Here is a 22,703-nt window from a genome sequence, read left to right as displayed (position 1 = left end):
TGATTTATTCACCATTATAAAAAGGGCATTACTATGTGAATATGATTCAGAAATTAACTCCAGTTTACCAAGAGGCCTTGACTGCCTGACCTCTTAATATCCTTATAATGATGCCATTTACTATTCAAAGGCTTATTCAAGTCATTCACTGCTAGATTTGTTTTAAAGGGGTCCACTGTAGGGCAGATATTTGTGTGCATTAACATTTCTCGTTGGTATAGTAGGCACAGGCATTTTTTAAATTGGAAAAATCTCAAGGGTAAAAGCACACTCAGGCTGTTGGGGACAGAGGAGCCTCACAGAGGCAATCCAGGAAACTTCCTTCTGCGGCACCCTGGATGTGGGCCCCTTCCGCCTGTCCTCCCCTGAACTCCGGCTAAGCCCAAAGGGGAGCAGATACAAGCCTCCTGCAAGCGGCTCCTTTGCTGCCTCGCTCCGCGCTCAGCAAAGCCGCAGGAGGCTTCGCATTGACCCAGGCAGCAGGCTTCTAGGAGCTGCTGCAATGGCCCGTGCTACGGGCCGGGTAAAAGTGAACCTCAGGAAGCGCCACGTACCCTGCAGGTCCTTGAACTCATAATCTATTGCTCCTGTTAGTATTGGACTTGTAGGACTTCATAGGCCCATTGCAATACACTTACTAATGTGGTTAAGGGCCGTAGGCAGGATGGAGGTGCCAGCGTTTAGGGTAGTAGCTGTAGTTTCAGGAGTTCTATGTTTTAAGTTCCTGCTTTGGCAGCTTGGTATCTCTGGATCCAAACCCCAGAGGTGATTTCTCTCTCCCTGATTGAATGGGGTTACATGCTTAAATACCTGGGAACCTGGGCACTACCAGCCTGCATATATTTATCTGTGCTGGCAAATGCTGAGCGTGCCCAGGAGCCCAAGACGTTATGAGGAATGTAGTTCCTCGTGTTCACATTTCCCTTGCTGGCAGGTTGCATACAGCTTAGGTTCAGTTTGCCTGCAAATTCAGTCTTGGGGAAATTGTCTCCTAGGAATTATCCTGGTCCATCTCCTCCACCTGACATTGGCCTCGCAAGGGCAGAAGGAAGCCCAGGCAGAGAGTGCTGGGACCGCACTGTAAGGCTTAACATACACACAAGCTTTTCCCTCAGCCAGTATTTGGCTAGCCTGCAGGATGCTCCCAGAGGAAAGTAGTGTAGATTAGTAAAGATTTTTCTAACTGCAAGTCCGGCCTCAAGACTGCTCTTGCGTATGGAAGTACACCTACTACCCATGCATGAGTTCTCCAGCTGTAAAATAACAGTATTTCCCTATGTCAGACGATGCTTCCCAATCTGTCCCTCATCTCCCATCCTCTGCTTCCTAGAGGGTGAGTACCATCACCTATGAACACTGCGTAAGCACTCGTATCACTTCTGTGCTAGAGGGCGGGTCAGTGCGTGTGGAAATGCCAAATTTGTGGGGTGTGTTCTGCTAGCAGCCCTACAAGCCTGTGGTCTGATCCCCCTACATGAATATAAATCTGAAGTAACTGCTCAAGACTGCAATGTGGTTGGAAGCAGAGGTGTGCCACAAATCATATAATTTCCTACGTGACCAAGTGTCCGCTCTTTGATAAGGCCAGGTATTTCAGTGGGAACTGTCTTTGCTTAAGCCCCTGAGATGACCAGCATATTTTTATATGCAGATTACACAGTTCAGTACTTCTTTTGGTTATAGGTTAGATTTGCCTTCTGGACCTTCCTTTTTCCTACCTCAAAATATGTATTTGTAACTCAAGGTTGACTTTATTTATCTTTAATTGTTCTTCAGTTGAAAAATCCAGGTGTGATATTTAGTATTTAGACAGTTAGTGTGATACAGGCTTTACAAATTTTGGGCTCATCTATCAACTTTCTTTAATTCTCACTAAAATCTCGGTAGTACAGGTAGCTGTTTTTTCCTTAGCCTTCCAGTTTTCTTTGGTAAATTATCTTGGAAGTTACCTATGCTTTGATTGTTCCAATCTGGAAATCGTTTATCCCTGCCAATGGTGTTCCAGCACAAGAAAATCATAATCATGCAGACCAACATGTATGAAAATAAAGGCATAGATGTTCCTTTAAGGTTCTTTTAATTTCAGCCTTCTCTCTCTCTTTTTTTTTTTTTTTTTTTTTTTTTTTTTTTTAACGTGCCTGTTTGTGTTTTGATTAGGTGTGGGCAACAGACCTTGACCTTTGCTATAGTGACCAGCTGGCCTTGACTCAGCTCATGTTGTATGTGACAGATGGAAATCTGGATTGTCGCTCTAGCCGCTTTGAAGTATCACTTGGTTCAAAGAAAATGAAAAGCCAACACATTCAGCATGAAGAGACACAAACTGTAAGCAATGATTTATTTACATATAAAATTATTAAAGCAGATTACCCAAAAGTTAAAATCTGATTGCTGGTCTTGACCTGAATAACAGAACTGCTACTATTAGATTTTTAGGAGGTTATTAAACTAAATGAGACACTGAGATACCATCACATTAGAAATTAAAATAAATGTTTTGGGTGTTTGTGGGTACCTGATTATATAGCCTTTGTATTCAATAATACTGATCTATGGCAGTACCTAACTTATAGGCATTCTGTGTAGTTTTCATGTTGTAAGAAAGGTGGTAATTTATACATTGTAAGAACAAGACAGGGGGTCAAAAACACTCCCCTGACAGTATGAGTACCTTAAAAGCAGTCAAGCAAAAATCTGAGCCTCTATCTCATGAGCTCTGGTTTGGGATTAGAAGTTAGGACACTGAAGCTCTACCTCAGCTTTTTAATTTCATGCACAAAACCAAGGGGGAGACAATCAGAGGTATGTCCACAAAAGGATCTGGACATTTTTGTCTCTAACAGGTCTCACTGAGTTAAACCCAGTCTTCATCCTCACAACCTTCATTCAGTTCAACAGAGCACCAGAGACATCTAATTCTCCATTATAAATTATGGATGCAGGGATTTCAATAGGGAGAAGAACTCAGGGCACCCTAGCCACTGTGAGTTCCCTAATCAGGAGTATGCAGTTAGGCTCCTTCTTGCTTGCTGTTTTTGGCCCAGAGTTGTGAATCTCAACTGGAAGAAGGCTCCTGTCTGCAATGCAGAGCAAAATAACTAAGCCCTGAAGAAGAAAAGAGCTTAAACGTTCCATGCCTCTTTCTCGATCTAAACCGGTAACAGAAAACAATGAGATTCTTCTGCACTTGATGTGTCGCATTGTGAATTTGAGAGCGCTCAGCTCTCTGTGGCTGTTGTATACCAAGCCAAGGTGCTCAGGACTGTAGATTTTATTGTGGTGGCCAGGCACCACAAAGTTAGGTACTGAAATGCTGAGTGCTGTGACGCCTATTTCTTCTTCTGGATCTCACCCTTCGGTTTTAATCTGAAAACTCTAAGATAGTGTTCATAATAGTGCCTCACAAGGATGCTGTGATTTTAAATAAGACAATATTTGTATATTGCTTTGAAATCTCTATGAAAACACTACCACAGAAGCATGGTTAACGTATTGTGATGATTATGCTTATTTGTTATATTAGATCAATCTGATAGCATGACTTAATATGGCCTATCAACTTTGAGATTGTCCCTCTAAAAAAGGAAGAAAGGAAAATCTACAATCCTCTAGAAAAGTCAGAGAGGATGAAAAAGATATGTATATACATGTATATATATAAATATATATAAAACCCAGACATTGTTTTACACATTTTGACAAGAGGATTCACAACCTCCTTTCTTCATATGTAGAGGAGGAACGTTGCACCATTCCAAAAATGTGATAGAGCTGTAATTTAGAGGTTAATGAGGTCTTGATCTATTGTTCTTGTCAAGCAACCACTTTTGGTTGGAGAGAAGTAAATTAGATATGATTAGTCCCAGCAGTACAAGTTTTAGAAATGAAAAGTAATCAAGTAGCAACTTTTTTAATTAAAATTCTGTCAGAATTAACATAAATTGTCACTCTATTTTTCTTCTTTCAGTTTTCTGAGGTCCTTAGCTCCTTAAGAGTTAACTACAAAAAAGTACTCTCTGAAAATATCTCTAGAAAAAAACAAACAAACAAAATTAGAGACAAATGCTTTTACAGCACATGATCGGTAATGAATGATTAAGTAAAACACTTTGTGTAAAATTATGATGTTAATAATGATTCTGTCCCTTTTAATTTATTATGTATTCTCAGTCCTAGTAGGTTTGATTTTGATAAAATGGAGCAGCAACTGAGTTTGTATGATGATTTTATTTTTAGAAATCCTTCTTTGAAAGAACAAATTTCCGAGATACTGCTGCTACTGTAATTATGTACAAAACCAATCACTCATTATAGTTAGGATACATTATCTTCTAGACAGATGAGGCTAAATAAGCAACACATTAATAATTCATACTGCAGTTCATTATGCATGTGTATGCATGCTTTGTAGCTGAAATAAGCACCTCATCAACCTGATGCCAACCCTTAAACAATAGTTCTGTGTTATTGCAGCCACATTCAAGTTTACGCTTGTTAAACTGCTACTTGGATTATTTTATCAAGCATTCATTTATTTGTGGTCCCCCACTGCAGAGAACAGATTTTGGAAGCTCCTTTTTTAAGTTAATGACTTGAGCAATGGGTGTTATTAATTCTCAGAATATTATAAACATGATTAATTTTCAGGCAGAGATGTATTATATAAGGATTTCAGCTATGTCAGCTTAAATGAGTCAGTGTCAAAACAAATATAATTTTAGAAAAAAATACTGTAAATTACATGCTTCAGTGTGCAGTATCCCCATTCTTGAACAAACAGCCCGGTATTACGCAGAATATCACAGGAAAGCCTCAGTTTAGGAGAATGTATCTTTTTACTTCTACTCAACTCAACATCTTTATTTTCTTATCCTAAGCACTGATAAAATTTAAACTTAAATGTTGCATTAACTTTTAGCCACAGTATAAACTCCACTGATACCAGTTGTATAGCTAACATCTATTACCTGGCCCTTCTCCTAAGTACAGATTTATCAGGGAACTGAGGGGAATGCAGCCTCCAGAGCAGTGTTACATGTGCTCTGTACGCTCCTGTGTCAAATGTCATTACTGCATAGCCTCCCGCTCAAATCTCAGATGCAGGCTTTCCTATAAATATAACCCAACCCTTTGTCACTTTAAGCTCTAAGTCAATTAAGAACAATACTTAAGACTTTCTATAGTTAATTACTTTGTGACAATTCTGACATTTTAGTGAAGAATGAATTAGAATTAATATTTCCTTGGCATTAATTCAGCAACGATTGTCACATAGGACTGATCTTTAAACAGTTGTGCTCTTGGTGCTCTCCTCTTCCAGGGTGAGCAGCACAAGATCATTTGTGTACTCAGTCCATCATCAAGCCTTTAGGCAGAGCAAAACTACAGGCATTGTGGTTTAGAAACTTTTAGAATCACTGGGCCTAGTCTCCTTACAATCTTGCTGGAAAAAATATGCACACTAATGCAGGAGTTGCATCCTCAGTCTTGGAGAAACCAACTTAAAATTTAGCTTTAGAAAAGCTGTTTAAAATCTTTTATTCCTACAGCAAAAACTATTAGTTGTCCATCTTGGAATTTCTGCTATTGAGAAGAGCTAAGCTTAGACTTTAGAACAACATATGTTTCTACATAGCAGGATCAATTTAGAGTATCCTGATCATTAGCTGTTTAGAATGATTAAGGACATTAGCTGTTTAGAATGAACAGGACTCAGTTACCAATGAAGTTATGAAAATATCAAAATGTGGTTCATAAAGACTGATTCAGTAATACTTATCTATAATCTTAACGTTTTATGTACAGTATCAGATGAGAATAGAATCCTGCTGCATAGAAATGTCTATGTTCAAGAGACATTGTTACAAATGGGAATTCCTCTAAATGAGTCAATGGACTTACTCCACATTTACATGAATACAACTGAGCAAAAAAAGCTGTAAAAGTTGTTTGTTTAAATAGCAAATTATCAGTGGCTGATACAAAATGGTACAAAAATGAAGAATCCTGTGTTGTTTTTTCTAGCTTTCTCCAGTAAGCAACTGCTACGCAGTAGCAAGCAGCCAGCTGAGACACTCCAACCTTTCAATAATCTACTATAATGTTCTCCTCCAGATGTGTAAAGCTCATGGTGTGGGATTTGACCTCCAGGTACAAAAAGGAAAGATTAGAAAATGTGATATTTACTTTGCATTATTTTTGCATATAAATTCTAATGTGGTGAAACCATTTAGCACAAAGTAAAGTTTAAGTGTTCTGTTTAGCATAATATAATGCTTAAGTGTTCTATTAGCCTAAGAGCACTGCAAGGTGTTTGCTCTAGGGTTTTGCTGAAGAGGACTTGGAAGTAAAGTAAGTACTACAAATCAGAATTAGTTTTATTTTGCTAATTAGCAAACTCTAAATTGCACTGAGGTCTCCAGTAGTTGCCATAAAAATTAGTCTAATATTGTAACACTTACCTGTCAGCTTACTTTAGCTGGGATATATTTTGCTAAATCTTGAACTGCAGTACTGAAAGATCTGTCTGATTTGGCTTAAGACCCGAGGCAGCAAAGGATGAGAATTATTACAACGTATTTATATTGCAGAGTAGAGCGTGTGAGAGCATCTCTCTCAGAGGTTCCTGAGAGGATGCATCCTGGGCTGGTTCATTCACATGCCTCTGCAGGTGAAAAGGATTGCAGCTGTCAGCCAGGAGCTGTGCTTCAGTTCTGGACCATGACAGCATGGAGTTTTCATGACCAGAATACGGCCATTTCACACATCTCTGTATGCATAATATAGATATACCTTTAGAGGTCACTAAGTCAGGTGATAATAGGGAACAGAAAGAGAGAGGAAGAAATGAAAACGAGTTTTTTTGCTGGGAAAGGGAATGTTTGAGGCTTATGAATGGAATTATAAAAAAGGAAGAAAGAAAAATAAAAAAGTATAGATGGTCTTATACATGATGTAACAGCAGACAGAAAGAGACTGGGGATCACTGGGTACAGAGCTTCACTGGGAAATGCAAAGTTTTACATGTTGTTCCAGTGCAAAACCTCCTTGTGGCCTGACAGCAACTCTTTGTGAGACCTCTCACAGTTCCGTGTGATAACTGTTGCTCAGCACATCTAAAAATCAAACTGTGAGTTCTGCTTATGACCAAACTGTCTCCAGTATCTGGCCGATGATGAATCAGAACAGAAGGTTAATAGAAGTTCATGCCCAGTGAATATCTAAAGTAAAATATAAAGTTTAAGAACATGAAAATCTAAACATATTTTCGCTGTCTTTCAATTTAAGAGAGTGTAAGGCTTTTATGAGTTAATCTATCTCTTGATAAAATAACTGTGTAAAAGGATAATTTTAAGGATATTTATGACCATTTCCTACTGTGCTGGAACACAGTATTTCATACTGAATAGACTGACATGCATGTATTGTATTTACATAAAGTTAACATATTGTATTTTCTACAACAAATTAATTAGAGCAATAATCCACTTACTATGAGCAATAATCCATTACATACAATTCAAAACTAGCCTTTCTTAGATATGATTATGTACTTACTGTCGCTGTACAGTATATTTAGTATTCGTTATTACAATTATCAGTTTTGGGAATAATTAAAGTAACTTTGTCTTTCAATTTAACAGGAAAAACAGGGAACAGTTTTTATATTGTATGAAGATCAGAAGCGATACAGATTGGGAATGTTGTAAGTATAGACTGTACATGGTACGTGGTTAGATAAGCAGCTAGGAAAACACTTGATCTGAAAAGAATGACGACGCAGAGTTTGGTCTTTTGGGTTCTAATAAAAGTCTTGCAGGAAATGAACAATCTGAACACCAAGTGCTGAACAAAGAAGTTCAGTTACAGTCACCCACTGTTCAAAAAACTATAATGACCTCTCATAAGATTGGTCTTTTGAAAAATTTTAGGGAGGCTTTTAAGCACTTCAGTAAAAATAAATAAATAAAAGACGTGTACAGGAATCTACTTAGATTAAAATGTAACTGCACTGCAGACTAAAGACATACTGCAATTAGTCTTACAAGAGCTTGATTCAGTGTCAATATCAATCTAGCTGTGAGAGCAAAAAGATTAGTATGGGCTGCTTTTCTCTGCTTCAGGGTAGTATAAATTAAGGGATAAGTATAGTGCAAAATCAGAAAAGCCAAGACAGAAAATGATCAATACACAGTAAGAGCTGCAAATATTTTCAACTGTCCTGTTAGTAAAACTGTTTGCCTGCTACTCAGCAGTATGAAAAATCATAACCATACATGATGCTAAAAAGGGCAGTGTTTAATGCCTTTTTATATTGTTCTTCACAAAGGTGACCAAAGACAGTCAGAAAGAAGCAAGCAGATTTAATACTTTAGTAGTGGTTTAGACATAGGAATCTCCCCTAAGAAGACTAAGAAAGCATAATCGGCACAAACCTACTATATACTGATTGAAAACCTCTCCTCAGAAAAACTTACACAGGGTTTGCTGTCAAAATAAGGTGTATTATGTGAGGGTCTGAAATTGTCTGCTCGCAGTCTGGAGCTGTTCCTTTAGTGCTGGTGCTACTTCATTAATGACCTGGCCAAGAAAACAGCTTATTGCTTTGCTGGTATGACTGCACATATTTTGGAGGACAGAAATAGAATTCAAAATTATCTTGAAAAATCGGAGAAATGATCTGAAGAATAGAACTATACTCAACTGGAACAAGGTGCAAGAAATTCCACTTGGATAGTAGCAATGAAAATGAAAAACAGCTAGTTAGTTTTGCAGAAAAGCATCTGTGAGTTATAGTGGCTCACAAACTGACCACAAGTCAACAATGTCATGATCTTATGGAAAAAGTAAGCACTATATTCACAGGTTAAAATAAAAGAATACAGCCTGCAAGACACTGGAAGTAACCCGTAAGTTCTACTCAGTGTTACTAAGGCCGTAGTTGAAGTACTGTGCTCTATTTTTGGCATAGAAAAGCTGCGAACCAATTGGAGAGTTTGAAGGGAAGAAATAAAAATGTTTACAGGTCTAGAAAATGTGACTTACAAGGAAAGACAGAATGAGGAAAAAAAAGAGGAGACAGGTGAAATCTGCTAAAAGTCTTTAAATGCTTAAAAAGCTTCTGCAGGAAGGAAAGGAAAAATCTGTTCTCCATGCTTCGGTGGTAGGAGAAGAAATGGACTTCACTTGCAGCAAGAAAAAATCAGGCTTAACATAGGAAAATTTTCAGACAGTAAGGAAAGTGAAGCGTTAAAATAGATTGTTTGGCAAGGTTGTCATTGACGGTCTTTAGTAACAGATTAGACAAACATCTGTCAAGACTGATATAAGTAGCATTGATCCTGCCCTAGCGCAGGGAATGAACTAAATGAAGCCTAAAGATTTTTTCTAGCTCTTTGGTTCTGTCAGTTTGTACTGAGGTTCTTGTGCAGCTGTTGGTAGTATCTAAGTAAGCCAAGTTTGTTTATAGCTCAAGTATTCCTGTACTATATTACACTCACCTGCAATCACAATGTAGGCAGCTTACATAACAGAGCTGGAAGATAAATTTGAAATAAGATCACTAAATAAGAATTTGGAAGTATCTAGAGTAGCCATTTAAAAAGTGATTTAAGCTTCTGAAAGAGTTGCATAGCTAGCTGTATTCTCCTAACTGCTCTCTGATGCTAAGCTCCGTCCCTCCGCAACCCCAGCTGTGAAGTCCTCCTCACTCCTATCCCTCCTTTTGCATAGTCTCTGGTACACTTACACCTCCATTCACCTCAATAACTCAGCAGAAAACTTTCTCTTTTATTAGGATAGTTTTCTGTGAGGTTAAAATAGACTCAGGTCATAGAGGGGTATTGAGCATGAGAACTGTACAGTATAAATGGTGGGATAGATGGGGAGATTCTGGAGAGAGAAGGCACCTGTCCTCAGAGACAGTGAACTGTTAGATTGGCCTATCCCTGCTTCTGTGATTTTAACTGTTAGCCAAGTATCTTGGAAAATAGAATCTTTAAGTTAGAGGTATTCTGTCCTACTTATTTTTTTTTCTAACTCCTTTAGAATAATACATGAGTAGCTGCTCCCTAGTATGTAACGTAACACCTCTTGGATCACCAGCTGAGACTGGTCTCACGAACTTTGGATGTTGAATAGGTGATTACATAATAATATATTACCACAATACTGTCAAATATGTGTGCCTGGAAGAAATTATATCTGCCATATTCTGATCCCAGATTTGTCTCTCATCACATCCTACTAATTTCATTATTTTAATCTGAAAACATTTTCAAGGATATAACAATTTGTTGAGGCTGTAAAATCACTGAAATCGCTAAAACATCTATATGGATTATCATGCATTTTACTACACTGTAGATCTATTCATTGTCAGCTCTAGTCCGTAAATGAGGTACATGCTTCCTCAGTACAATATTCTGTTCCATAAGATAATATGTATTGAAAGTCTATATCTACCATTGAGAAACTGAAGCTGCAAAAGACAGTTTATACTTCTGAGGAAGCTACAACAATCTAAGAAATGCTGATGCTGCTGAAATTTCTCTGAATCAGATGCATTTTTCAGAGTATGCAGGCAGGAGCAACAGTTATTTTAAACTAATTTAGATTTTTAAAGCGTTCTAATGTCTCTGTCCTAAATCAGTGGTAGCCTTCTACTTGGAATAGCTGAAACCTACTGCTTTCTTCTGCTAAGTTGATTAATAAAAATTATTTATTACACAAATCCTTTCTGTTGACAACTTAAAATGGAGCCTCATCTTTCATATCTCCCTGAAGATTGCCACCTTGTGAGATTGAAAATACTCATTAAATTCCATCACCAGACAGGCACAAATGAGAGGGCGATTGTTTTTAAGCATGTGAAGGGAATCATTGGTAAACTCATTTGTTTGGATATCATTAACAGAACAATTGGAGAGGATCTCCAGGGGGTCCTCATGACCTTTGCTCGCAATCTCTTCATCATCCATCAAGAAATATCAGCACCTAATATGCAAGGCGAGACCAATTTTAAGGTGAGGTGTTAATTAACTAACGATCCTGGTTAATTTCTGTACAAGGGCTGAAAATACCTCATGCTGTATCATAAACAAGTGCTAAACCATCTCTTTTTATTGTTAGCAGTATGTATTTTACAGTGTCTAGGTCAATATAGTAAGTCTCCAATGAACCTGTTAGTTAAATTTAATAGTTTGAAACTTTTTCTTTGAAAATAGATATACTTCAGTTTGAAATTATTTGTAAACTAAGTCTCCAAGGCTTCTGATTTTCCCTTGCAAGCAGCAAAGGCGCTATTGGTGCTGCCTTAGAAAATTCTGTCATAATTGTCTGCTGTGTTTTTAAAGGAACATCATCAAGATAGAAATATTAAATTAGAAACAAACATCTCATTTTATAATAGCTCCTTAGATTAGTAACACTAATTTCTTTTAAACAGGCAGCTACCGAGTACTTAATGCATTGGTTTCACCTCTTGCAACTTGCCATCAATTTCACAAGTCATTTTTGTTCCTATTTGCTCTGCTCTTCCAATCCCCCCCATCCCTGAGTGCCACAGGATGCTCAAGGATGGTGCCTCTGAAGGTTGACAAAGCACTGGGGCTTGTTACAGCGGGAGCGTTCCCCCAGGAACACATACTTTTACTCTAGCTCTTTTGTGACAACCTTGCTGGCAAAAAAGACGCAGTAAAGCAATAATGAATCCAGCCCTGTGCCCTGAAACAAGCACTCATTACAATGCTTCTTTTTGATTCCAGAGAATAGCTTAACTTTCCAGAGCGAGTCCTTTTGCAACACTACATGTATGTCCTTTAACTTTATAAAAAGTTTCTAAGATCTTGACCATAAGAATTTTGTTAAAAGTGAAAGGAAACACTGTGTATCTTAAGATTAAGATTTGTATCTTAAGGGACATAACATAATTTAAATCTGGTGCTTTTCAGTGTTAGCTATGACTATAATTTTCTCTGATAAGCAGAGTGTGAAAATGACAGTTTTGGAAAAGATATAACTAAATTTCAAGACGTTACAGGATAAATAAGCAAACCTTTTTTTGATCTGAGGGAGTGAAAAGCAAGCGCTGAAGAAAACTCTGTAAGAAATCTTTTTCATAGTGACTTAACAATTATTAATATATGTGAAATAAACATCTGCTACTTAATTATAAATACAAACAGCATCAGGTTATATTTTCTTATATATTTGAGATTTGCACATACTTAATAATTCCCCCTGACTGTTCCACAGTAACAGTAGATTTAACTGGTGCATCCTGGCCAGTATATCGCTGGTTTACCTTTTGAAGAAAAGAACTACCAGCTGTGCATTTTGGCTGTTCGATTTCATTATAATGCCCATTAAATAACTTGTATTCCTTGAATCTGTTACAGATGGCAATTCGAGATATTGAAGCAATTCTAGGAATTACAGCAGAAAACAAACTGAAATTGGAGGAAGAGCAACCTTCTGAAGCAGATGCTCTGAAAGAATAGTTAAAACATTTAATTGCCATATTCTTTATGCTTCCAGAAATGAACTCTCATCTGTAAGAACAGGTTTGGTTTTCCTTTGTACTGTGAATTAGTATTAACTGAGACAGGATATTTCAATGATATTTGAGTGTAATGTTTAATAGAATATCCCTTATTTCACAAAATGAAATTAGTGAAAAGCAGAGGATCATAATAAATGTCCCTGATACTCATATTGTGAAACCTGAAGTACTCTGTCTATTTTAAAAATCTTATTGATAGAATCACAGCCTCTAAAACAGAGGAGACAGTCTACTCTGACCTGCAAACTGTATACCTTATAATTTAATAAATCCCATTGGGTAATTATCCTTACTGTTAAGGGCCCCTTAAATATAGTCTGCATTTGTTTACCTTCAGCTTCTAGCAACTGAATCTTGTTACGCCTTTTGTCTGAGAAAGTGAAGTATTGTTTACTGTAAAATAACCCCTCTCTTGGTGAGATGAATCTTTCTGTTCCTTGAGCCAAAACTTCTGAGTCAGTTTTGGTTTGTTAATATCCCTCTAGAAGTGCTGGACTCAAACTAGATAAAGTATTCCAATGATTTTCTCACTGATGTGCTATACAAAGAAAATGCCACTTTCTTCTGTTTTATATCGCCCTGCATAAACATAGAGGGATCATGCTGTCTTGTCACTAAATCGTACTAGCAGATCATACTCAATTGAAAAGAATTCTGTGATCCCAAACTCCCTTTCAAGCCTTTTTCTTCTCAGCCTAAAAGAATGTCCAGTGTTCTTGTTTCTATAAATAACACACTTGCATGCCATTGTATCATTGAGCCCAGTGATCCAGACTCCTCCTTAGAACTGATTGTCCTTTTTGTTATCATTCTGCTATTTCTTGTTATCTACAGACTTTGGCAGCAGTTATTTTATGTTCACTTCCAAATTATTTAAAATAACGCTTATAGTATTGCTTCACCAATAGATTCTGAGAAGAGCATTAGAATCATGTTTGTTGTATGTTGTATTCCAATATACCATGACTTTGGGGGATCTATGTATCCATCAAATATATTCTTTATTTCAGATATAGCTGACGTTTATAGGAATTGCTGTGTGATGTTACAGTAAAGTCTTACTGACATCTGTTATATCTATACAATTATCTTCATCCATCAAATCTGTCATCTCTTCCAAAAAATAAATACTTTCTAAATTGTACTATAGAAGAGCTTATCTTTCTCCATTGGCTGTATATAATTGTCCAGAGCATGGCAACTATCTTAAGTTTACTTCCTAAAAAGATCAAGCAAAATCGTTTTTAGGACAAGTAATGAATTTGACCAAGCAGTTACAGCAGATCTGTGCCCTGCTTTTCTGATGCCTTTTGGGGTCTTTGATCTATTAGCTTCATAAATAATCTTTTCTATTAGCTTTTTTTTCTACTTTGTTTACAAAGGTAATTCATTTCAGATGAGAATGTTTATGTGAATTCCAGTCTATTCGTCAAATACAAATCTAAAAGGATATATTTTCTTAGAATTTTTGTTCCTTTCTGTCATGTAATCTAGATATTGTCTTGGTTTTGGATATACCATGTAGACTTTTCTTATGTGAGATTTAGCCAATGAACTTGCTTCCTAGAAACCTTCTTCCTCTGTGATTAGAAATGAAAGTAACAAAGCTTTTGGCTGTGGTAGGTACAACATGGATCTCACTTGCCAAGAAATGATATGCCAAAAAGCATAGAATAATTGTTTACTAGTTCTTCAGACACAGTACTGTTCAGATAGGACAAGAGATTTTTTTCTGTTTTACATTGAAGGTCTGTAGATGAGGATGTTTTTCTGACTTTTTCCTCAACACATTTGTAATATACTCTCTCATATTTTACTGCCAAGAAACTCTTTCTAGATTTCTCACCTAGCTTCATATCCAAACTACATAATGCCCAAATTTGGTGAATAAAAACAATATCCTGAGGGGGAAGTAGGTATGGGAGAGCATGGCAATACCAATCTAGGAATTAGCTGGTTTCTTAAGGGTTAAGGAAAGTTAAGCCTCGATCCAAGCCAGAATAACATAAGGTCTGAGAGGCTCATTAGTTCACTGGCACTTAATAGACTGCAGTGTCCTAGGAGTAAATGAAACCTGTACTTCCTTATGTCTTTGTTCTGTTCTGACAAAAGAAAACTGTACCTGTTTTTTGCATAGAACAAGTGATCTGAAAGTTCCCATGGTGAGAGAGATTTCTCAGTATGTGCAAAGTGTGAAGTGTATTTTGAGGAAAAAAGTTTTTAATTACTATTAACACTTCTGAGCCTCGAGCTGATAGAAGGATTGAAACTGCTTTACAGTTTCTCACATTCAACTCCCATGCTGCTCGTGCCAAAAATGCATTTTTTTTTCAGCAATACAGCAGCTATGAACTGAAATTCTAATCTTCCAAGAAAAAGAAATATGTCAGAAACATAGTCATGGTTCTTGCACTCAGACTACCAGATTATTTATTCCTTCTCGCTAAAGCAATGATAGAGTTCTTGGGTTGCAGCTTGAATTTTAGCACTATTCAGAACATGATCTAGGCTGGAAAGAAAATGAAGCAAGTAGGAAATGTAGGAATCAGAAGATAAAATGTGGTTCAGGCATGGTTGCTCATCAGAAATTGCCAAAGAAATTCTGCAGCTAATGACAAGGCAAATACTCAGACTGGTTCTACAGCTGCAAGGTGTGGAGGAATGTTTGTGGAAAGAGATAAAGGGAAATGGGGTTTGGCAGTGATTGCAGGAGGCAATTAAAATAAAGGTTTCATGCTTTTGATGGGTCAGGGCTGCAAATGAAGATGTGCATTCAGCTGCTAGCACTTCAAGGCTAGCAAGGGTTATTTCAAAATAGAGCTGTGTAAAACATGTTTTTGCAAGAATTTACATACTGTCTGTAGCATACATGCTACCCATTTCAGGTTAGTTCCTCTGCTCTCTTGCTATCTAATACTGGAAGCCCTCAAACATCTGTAGGTGCCTTAGATGTTTACCAATACATTTTCCCAGGTACCTAAGCTTGTTCAAGGTGTGCCTAGAAATAACTCAAGGCAAAACGCACTAAGGTCCAGGGTAGCTTTTTCAGCATCCTCAGACATCCTAAGTCATCTTAGAAGATGCCTTACATAACTAAATTACTTCTTCATGCATGTGTAAAGGAGCTGGTTAGAGTATTGTGGTTCTTGTCCTATAGACTGTCACTTAGCTGTGTAGCAATGCATGTTATGGCAGCCATGAATTGTGGCTTCTGCTGTTGGTCTTAACAATACTGATAGCTCAGTTGCTGTCTCACAGCTTTGGTCTATCAAGATTCATGAACCTGGAGGCCTGCTTCAAAAAAGCAAAGAACTCATGAAGCACAGCTCTTTTATACAAGTAGGAGATCTACACTGAATTTCTGCTTTTTCCCTGAAAGAATGGAAAAACACTGCTCATTTGGGAATGCTCTAACCACTAACTAGTAGAGTATTTTACAGAGTGCTTGGGAGTATTTTGCTCCTTCCTGTAAAAGATTTTCCTCTTTGCAAACATTTTGGGAGCTAGAGTGAGCACTTTCACAATACAAGGATACAATAGATGGGAGACCTTTCCTGACATCCTAGGTCCTAGCATTAAATGTTACCTGGACTAGGTACTGGAACTTGAGTATCCCTGTTCAGAGATATGTGCTTAAAGCCCTGGGGGCTGTGTTGGGGGGAAAGTATTCAGTCTAAGTTTCCACATTCAAAGTGAGAACTCTGAGCACAAAGCCAGAAGGTAGACTATTGTGATCCTAAACATTTCACACTCATTGCCTAATATAGCTTCCCACTGAACAGATTACGTATTATAGATCTGAGGTGCTCCTTATGTGGTATACGGATACTCTATTTTCTTTTTCACCACAGATTTTATTATAGCTATCAGACACTAAAGATTATATACTGCAATGGTTAACAAGCTTCATGAATTTAATTTAATGCATCACCTTGACAAAAGAATGGTTAGACTGTTTTCAGCTTCATCACAAAGATGTGTATTTCAGAAGGCTGTTTTGATATAATAAACAATATAAGACTATACCAGAATGCAACAAACACAGAGGCCTTAACTGTGCAGCCAGATATTATTAATGGAATACATGCAGAATGATGCTCCAAACTGCTTTCAGCCTCATCTTTAAAAAATAGGATCTTTAGCCATGATGTATGCAATGTTTTGCTACTCCTTTGTAAATACAGATGCTACCTCATTCCATTTGTAGAATCATAGAATCAGTAAGGTTGGAAGGGACCTCTGGAGATCATCTAGTCCAACCTCCCTGCTCATCAGGGTCACCTAGAGCATGTTAGACAGGGTTGCATCCAGGCAGGCCTTGAATATCTCCAGAGAAGGAGACTCCACAACCTCTCTGGGCAACCTGTGCCAGTGCTCTGTCACTCTCACAGTGAAGAAATTCCCCCTCACGTTCAGGCAGAACTTCCTGTGCTTCAATTTCTGCCCATTGCCTCCTGTCCTGTCACACGGGACAATTGAAAAGAGTTTGTCCCCGTCCCCTAGACACCCTCCCTTCAGGTACTTAGACACATTGGTAAGATCCCCCCTCAGTCTTCTCTTCCCCAGGCTGAAGAGGCCCAGTTCTTGCAGCCGTTCCTCACAGGGCAGATGCTACAGCCCTCTGATCATCTTTGTAGCCCTACACTGGACTCTCTCCAGTAGCACTATGTCTCTCTTGTACTGGGGAGCCCAGAACTGGACACAGTACTCGAGATGAGGCCTCCCCAGGGCTGAGTAGAGGGGCAGGATCACCTCCCTCCACCTGCTGGCAACACTCTTCCCACTGCACCCCAGGAGACCATTGACCTTCTTGGCCACAAGGGCACATTGCTGGCTCATGGTCAGCTTGTCATCCACCAGCACTCCCAGGTCCTTCTCTGCAGAGCTGCTCTCCAGTAGGTCAGCCCCCAGCTTGTACTGGTGCCTAGGGTTATCTGTGGTTCCCTAGGTGGAGGACCCTGCACTTGCCCTTGTTGAACCTCATGAGGTTCCTCTCCTCCCAGCTCTCCAGCCTGTCCAGGTCTCTCTGAATGGCAGCACAGCCCTCAGGTGTGTCAGCCACTCTTCCCAGCTTGGTATCATCGGCAAACTTGCTGAGGAGGCACTCTGTCCCCTCACCCAGGTCACTGATGAAGAAGTTGAACAGAGTGGGACCCAGTACTGAGCCCTGGGGAACGCCACTAGCCACAGGCCTCCAACTAGACTCCACACCACTGACGACAACTCTCTGAGCTCTGCCTTTCAGCCAGTTCTCAGTCCACCTCCACCTTGTAGTCTGTTGTGCAAGTAAACATGCATCTACATGCTCTTAGCTAGTGAAAAGTTATGTTGTCAGAGCCTGTAAAATTATTTTTCCTCTTCCATACACTTTAAATTGTAATAGCAACATAAGTTTAACTGCAAATATCTTGAAATTAATACTTTTTAAAACCAAAGTAACTATGGTTGGGAAGTAACTTTGAATGTGAAACATAATAGCAGAATATCACCCTTAGAGTATAATACATTAGGTCAGCCCTTCACCTCAGCAAACCATGGTATCAGATTCCACTTTCTTTCTTATCCATAGTCATTGTTGCTGCTAATAAAGAAAGATATTAAAGCTAACTATATGCTCTATTAATTATAGGAAGGTGAACTTGAGTCAAATTTGTTACTGTGGCAATGATTAATAATTACTGGTTCTACACACATGTAGTACATTACAGTAAGTAAACAGGGTACCTTACTGGGTAATAGTTGATTAATTAGCACATTCATACTACATAGCTCAGTGGTTTAAGATTGCTGAGTTTGAGATATTGCTTGTAATTATGAAAAGAAAAAAATCTGCTCACATTTCTCAATTTACTCTTCTGTACAGTGTTTTTTTCCCTCAAATAGAATGTTTAATGGTTGAAAACCTTAGGGTTTTTCTAGATTAATCACAGAATCTTAGTTATGATTTCTAAGTATTTTTCTTCAAAGTGATCTAACACATTCAAAGAACTGTTTTTTACCTCTAACATCACTGTCAAATTTCACTAAGTAAAATCTATGTTGTGCGTCTATGTGGCCTAACTAGAAATTTTCTCACTCGTGTTCATCTGATTCGTACTGTGGCTGTGAGATGGGCCAGCAAAACACAGGGTGGCAGTCCCTTCAGCGTAAGCGCTGTAAACAAAACAAATTTTAAAAAATTGCCTCATACCTTGTGATATTCTTACCCGTGATAATGAGCACTAACATGCATTCCCCTGTACGGATTACCGGTTTATCATTTTGTGTGAGGCAGAACGACTTACGTCTGCTTCCCCCTCGCCTCGCAGGGCTGCTGCGCCACCGCCACCCCCACAGCGGTGGGTCGCGCACTGCCCCCCTCGGCCCCTGCCGCTCTCCCCGCGTCCCTCCCCGGGGAGCTGCCGCCGCCGGAGCCCGCTCGGTTGCGCGGTCAAGGCCGCTCCGGCCTCCCGTCAAGGAGCCGTGAGCAGCGCGACCCCGTCACGCGCCCGCCCGTTCCCGCCCTTCGGGTGACCGTTGCGGCGCGCGCACGCGCGTTGAGCGGCGCGTGTGGGGACGGGGCGCGCGCAAAGCGCGCACGCGCGGCGGCGGGTGTCGGCCGCGGGATGCTGGCGCTGCGGCGGCTGCATGAGGCGGCGCTGAGTCTGCTGCTGCGGCGGCGGGGGGCGGCGGCGGCTCGGCCGGCCGCCTCCGAGGTGCTGAGCCAGCACCTGCGCCAGCGCGGCCTGCCTCACTGGACCTCGTACTGCGTCAAGTACAGCGCCGTGCGCAACGACCAGTTCGGGCTGTCCCACTTCAACTGGCGGGTGGACGGCGCCAACTACCACGTCCTGCGCACCGGCTGCTTCCCCTTCGTCAAGTACCACTGCTCCCGCGCCGCCCCGCGGGACCTGGCGCTCCAGAACGCCGCCTTCACCGCCCTCAAGGTCCTCAACGCCGGTGAGTGCCCGGCGCGGGGGGCCGTCGCCGTCCCCCCACGGAGGGGTGGCGGCGCGGAAGGGGGGGCGCGGTGGGGCCGGCGGGGCTGGCCGGGCGCTGCCCGCCCCCCCCCCCCCAAAAAAAAAAGAAAACAACAAAACTTTGTGCCCTCGGAAGCTTTAAAAACGCGGAGCTGTAAACGGGGGTTGTTGGGGAGCTTGCTGGGGTCTGGATTTTCTGCCCAGTTGCGAGGAGGAAAAACTAAACTGCCTTAAAGCAAACGGGCGAGCGCTTATTATTTAAATAGATACCGTCAAGTGGTGTGGATCGCTTCGCCATCTAAAAATCTGCGTTCTGTTACTGTAGATGAATTTGCTCTAAGCAAATAAACGGGCGCTAGCAGGGGAAAAAAATTGCTTCTTAGGGCCTAGGTTAATTTTTTCATCTTACGTACAGACAGTGACTTACATAGTGGAGGACTTGGACCCGTTTTGATCTTAAAGTATTGCTACAAAAAAAATAGTCAAAAGTTAAAATGCAATATTTACTACGAATTTAAAAATGGTTATAGGTGTGTTTTGAAATATATTAATCAAAACTCATTTTCAGTGTACAGATACGACATTTCATATTTAAGTACAGGTAGTTATAGTAGGGTTTCTAATTTTATCAGTTTGTTTTCAAAAAACATTCAAAAAAATATTTTTTTTTAAAGTTGCTCACTTGCCAGTCTTTTCTGATTTTCCTTTTTTTTTTTTTTTTTTTCTTTTTTTTTTCCTGTATGTAATGTGCTTCCATTCCTCGTTTTGTGATCTTTCTGGACTGACAAAGTGAGAAAATACAATCATCAAGATGGATTTCTCTGTAATAATTTTAAATCCAATGTTATCTTTCACTCCATACTGTCAGACCTAACCCACCTTTCTTGCAGCCATCCCACTGTTTTATATTTAAATGATCTGCAAACATGACTGAAATGTCAACTCATCTCCCTCTTTTGATATCTAGCTTAAGCACTTAAGTAACTTTAAGCACATTAAATCCAGTGTTTCAGTACCTCACTAAGTTCAGGGCCTAAATTCATCTCAGTTTTCACCCCCTCAACATTAAGTAAAATGTTCATGTTGTTTGTAGTAGATGCGATACTGAGCAATACTAGAAATGTTAGGACTTTGTACAAATACCTTTATACCCAGTTTTGTTTTGTTTTGTTTGCGTTGATAGTTTTGACTACTGATCAGATTTTCCCATAAGCAACTTCATGGTGATTTATGAAGTCACTACCTGTTTTCCATCCTATTTCTACTTTGATATATAGTGAAACTATGAACAGATAACTAAGTGGATGTCTAGAGAGTTCATGGTTTAGCGTGTGGATTTTTTTTATCAGTAAAAATTAGGCTGTATACATGACAATGTTTTACTTCTTCCACACTGTTATCTTCCCCCCCTTTTTTTTCTGTAATTCTAGTCTACTACTGTTTTTCTTAAACTACCTCTTGATTCTTGCATTTTTGCTCTACAGGAAACATAGTATGTACTGACAGCTTTGCTTGTAAGAATTTCAGCACAGGCAATATGTTAATAAAGCTGCTTTTACATGAATGCATTTCCTCTCATTTCAGAACCATTATTCTCTACAATTAATACAGAGGTTTAATTTTCCTGGCTTGCTTTCCTTGAGTGTAACATGTTTTTATTTTTTCTTAGGCATCCCAACTTTACTATATGGAATTGGTTCCTGGTTCTTTGTCAGTGTCACAGAGACTGTTCATACGAGTCATGGCCCAGTTACTATTTATTTCCTAAATAAAGAAGATGAAGGCGCAATGTACTGAAATCATGCCCTCAAGTACCTGTTATTTGGTGGGTTTCCATGTTACAGCTACTACAAATATCTACTGCCTCAGAATAAAAAAAACCTGAAGGCAATTCTCCATTTTTTCAGTGTCTATTTTTATGTAATATGTTGTCTGCAGGAAGCTTTATTGTGGTGGATTTTTTGAGTGGTTTTTTTTTTTTTTTTTTTTTTTTTGATGATTTATTTTTGTAGAGGTTAGTAAAGTTGAAAAAGTTGAAGCCTTGGGAGAAGAATTAATTTTTCTAAGGGTGTTAGAATTTGCTAAAGTCAGTGATAAGAACTGCTGAATAAACTTCAGAATATTTAAAAAAGATACATCTACCAACTTACAGAACTGAATTGTAGTGTGTGGGTAAGGAAACTTTCTCAAAACATTGCATGTAATTATAAGCTTAGAATATAGACTGTTACTAGATGTTTGATAATACATTAATTGTTATAGTTGCTTGCTTGTTTGAATGAGTCCGTGATACTGACTCTTCACAACTGCCTGGAAGACTTTTGGAAAAACACCATCCCAAAAGATTATGTATATATTACATGTCTTCAAATGATATTTAAATAAAATATCTAAAATATGTTTTATGCTTGTGTTTTTTGCAATTCTTGAACTCCAGGTATCTGTATCTTTTTGTTGTTGTTGCTTCATTACTCTATAGGTAAGTAACAAAACCCAACTAATCCAGAAGACTGAGTTTCATGCCTGAACTTACAAGTTTTTATTTTTAAATAATGCAGGAGAACGGGAAAAATACCATCTCAGTTTGTGGTACAAAAAGCTATTTTCTCCAGTTGTAACTGAGAACAAGCAAACATGGAGAAAAGACTTAAATTCAGCCAGAAACCTTGAAGAAGCAGCTTTTAGGGAACTATTTGTATAGTGGAAAGTACAGAATAGCTGGATAATTAGTTCAAACACCATATTATTGGTGCTGAGTTTAATACCAGCAGATAATCCTATCCATTCCAAATTCCAGATCTGGTGACTTAAGTTATTTATTCTACTTTCCATAGACTGGAATATAAATGTAAAATGGGTAGGGATTGTTTTTGGAGGGGAGGAAAAAATCACTGTTCCCAAATAAACAACTATCAAGCTGTGACTATACTATAATGTAATTTAAATACTTTTTACTTAATTCCAGATAATGGAACTGTTTCCCACTTAATGAAGCAATACATGTGATTTTTCTAAAAGCAACACTAAATTACACTTTAATCAAAGAAGCACTTACACTACTGTATTTAATTTTGGAGAATATTCTTGACACAAGTTAAATGAGTCTCAGAGATGAAAAGATAGTATTATAAGAAACATCATTAATAATACTGACTGTTGGCATTTTTCTAGAACTGATTTTC

The 22,703-nt window shown here is 38.8% G+C and overlaps 2 protein-coding genes across 2 annotated transcripts in view; both read left to right on the top strand.

The window, feature by feature from the left end:
- The window catches only part of IQCH (IQ motif containing H), a 56,968-nt gene extending 44,396 nt beyond the window's left edge, over window positions 1-12,572 (top strand). Inside the window, exons 11-13 of the mRNA XM_062583806.1 lie at window positions 7,644-7,705; window positions 10,916-11,024; window positions 12,399-12,572. Coding sequence (XP_062439790.1) covers window positions 7,644-7,705; window positions 10,916-11,024; window positions 12,399-12,500 — 273 coding nt within the window. The 3' untranslated portion in view covers window positions 12,501-12,572. The remainder of the gene's footprint in view (window positions 1-7,643; window positions 7,706-10,915; window positions 11,025-12,398) is intronic.
- Window positions 12,573-19,136: 6,564 nt separating this feature from the next.
- On the top strand, window positions 19,137-21,926 carry C10H15orf61 (chromosome 10 C15orf61 homolog). Its single transcript, XM_062583800.1, has 2 exons — window positions 19,137-19,501; window positions 21,191-21,926. Exons 1-2 carry the CDS (start codon window positions 19,168-19,170, stop codon window positions 21,316-21,318), a joined length of 462 nt encoding a protein of 153 aa, XP_062439784.1. The 5' UTR covers window positions 19,137-19,167; the 3' UTR covers window positions 21,319-21,926.
- The last annotated feature ends 777 nt before the right edge of the window (window positions 21,927-22,703 follow it).

Source organism: Rhea pennata, chromosome 10, assembly GCF_028389875.1.
Source record: "Rhea pennata isolate bPtePen1 chromosome 10, bPtePen1.pri, whole genome shotgun sequence".
Lineage (NCBI taxonomy): Eukaryota > Metazoa > Chordata > Aves > Rheiformes > Rheidae > Rhea > Rhea pennata.
Note: the sequence above shows the minus strand (reverse complement) of the source record. Positions and strands in the feature narration are given on the sequence as shown.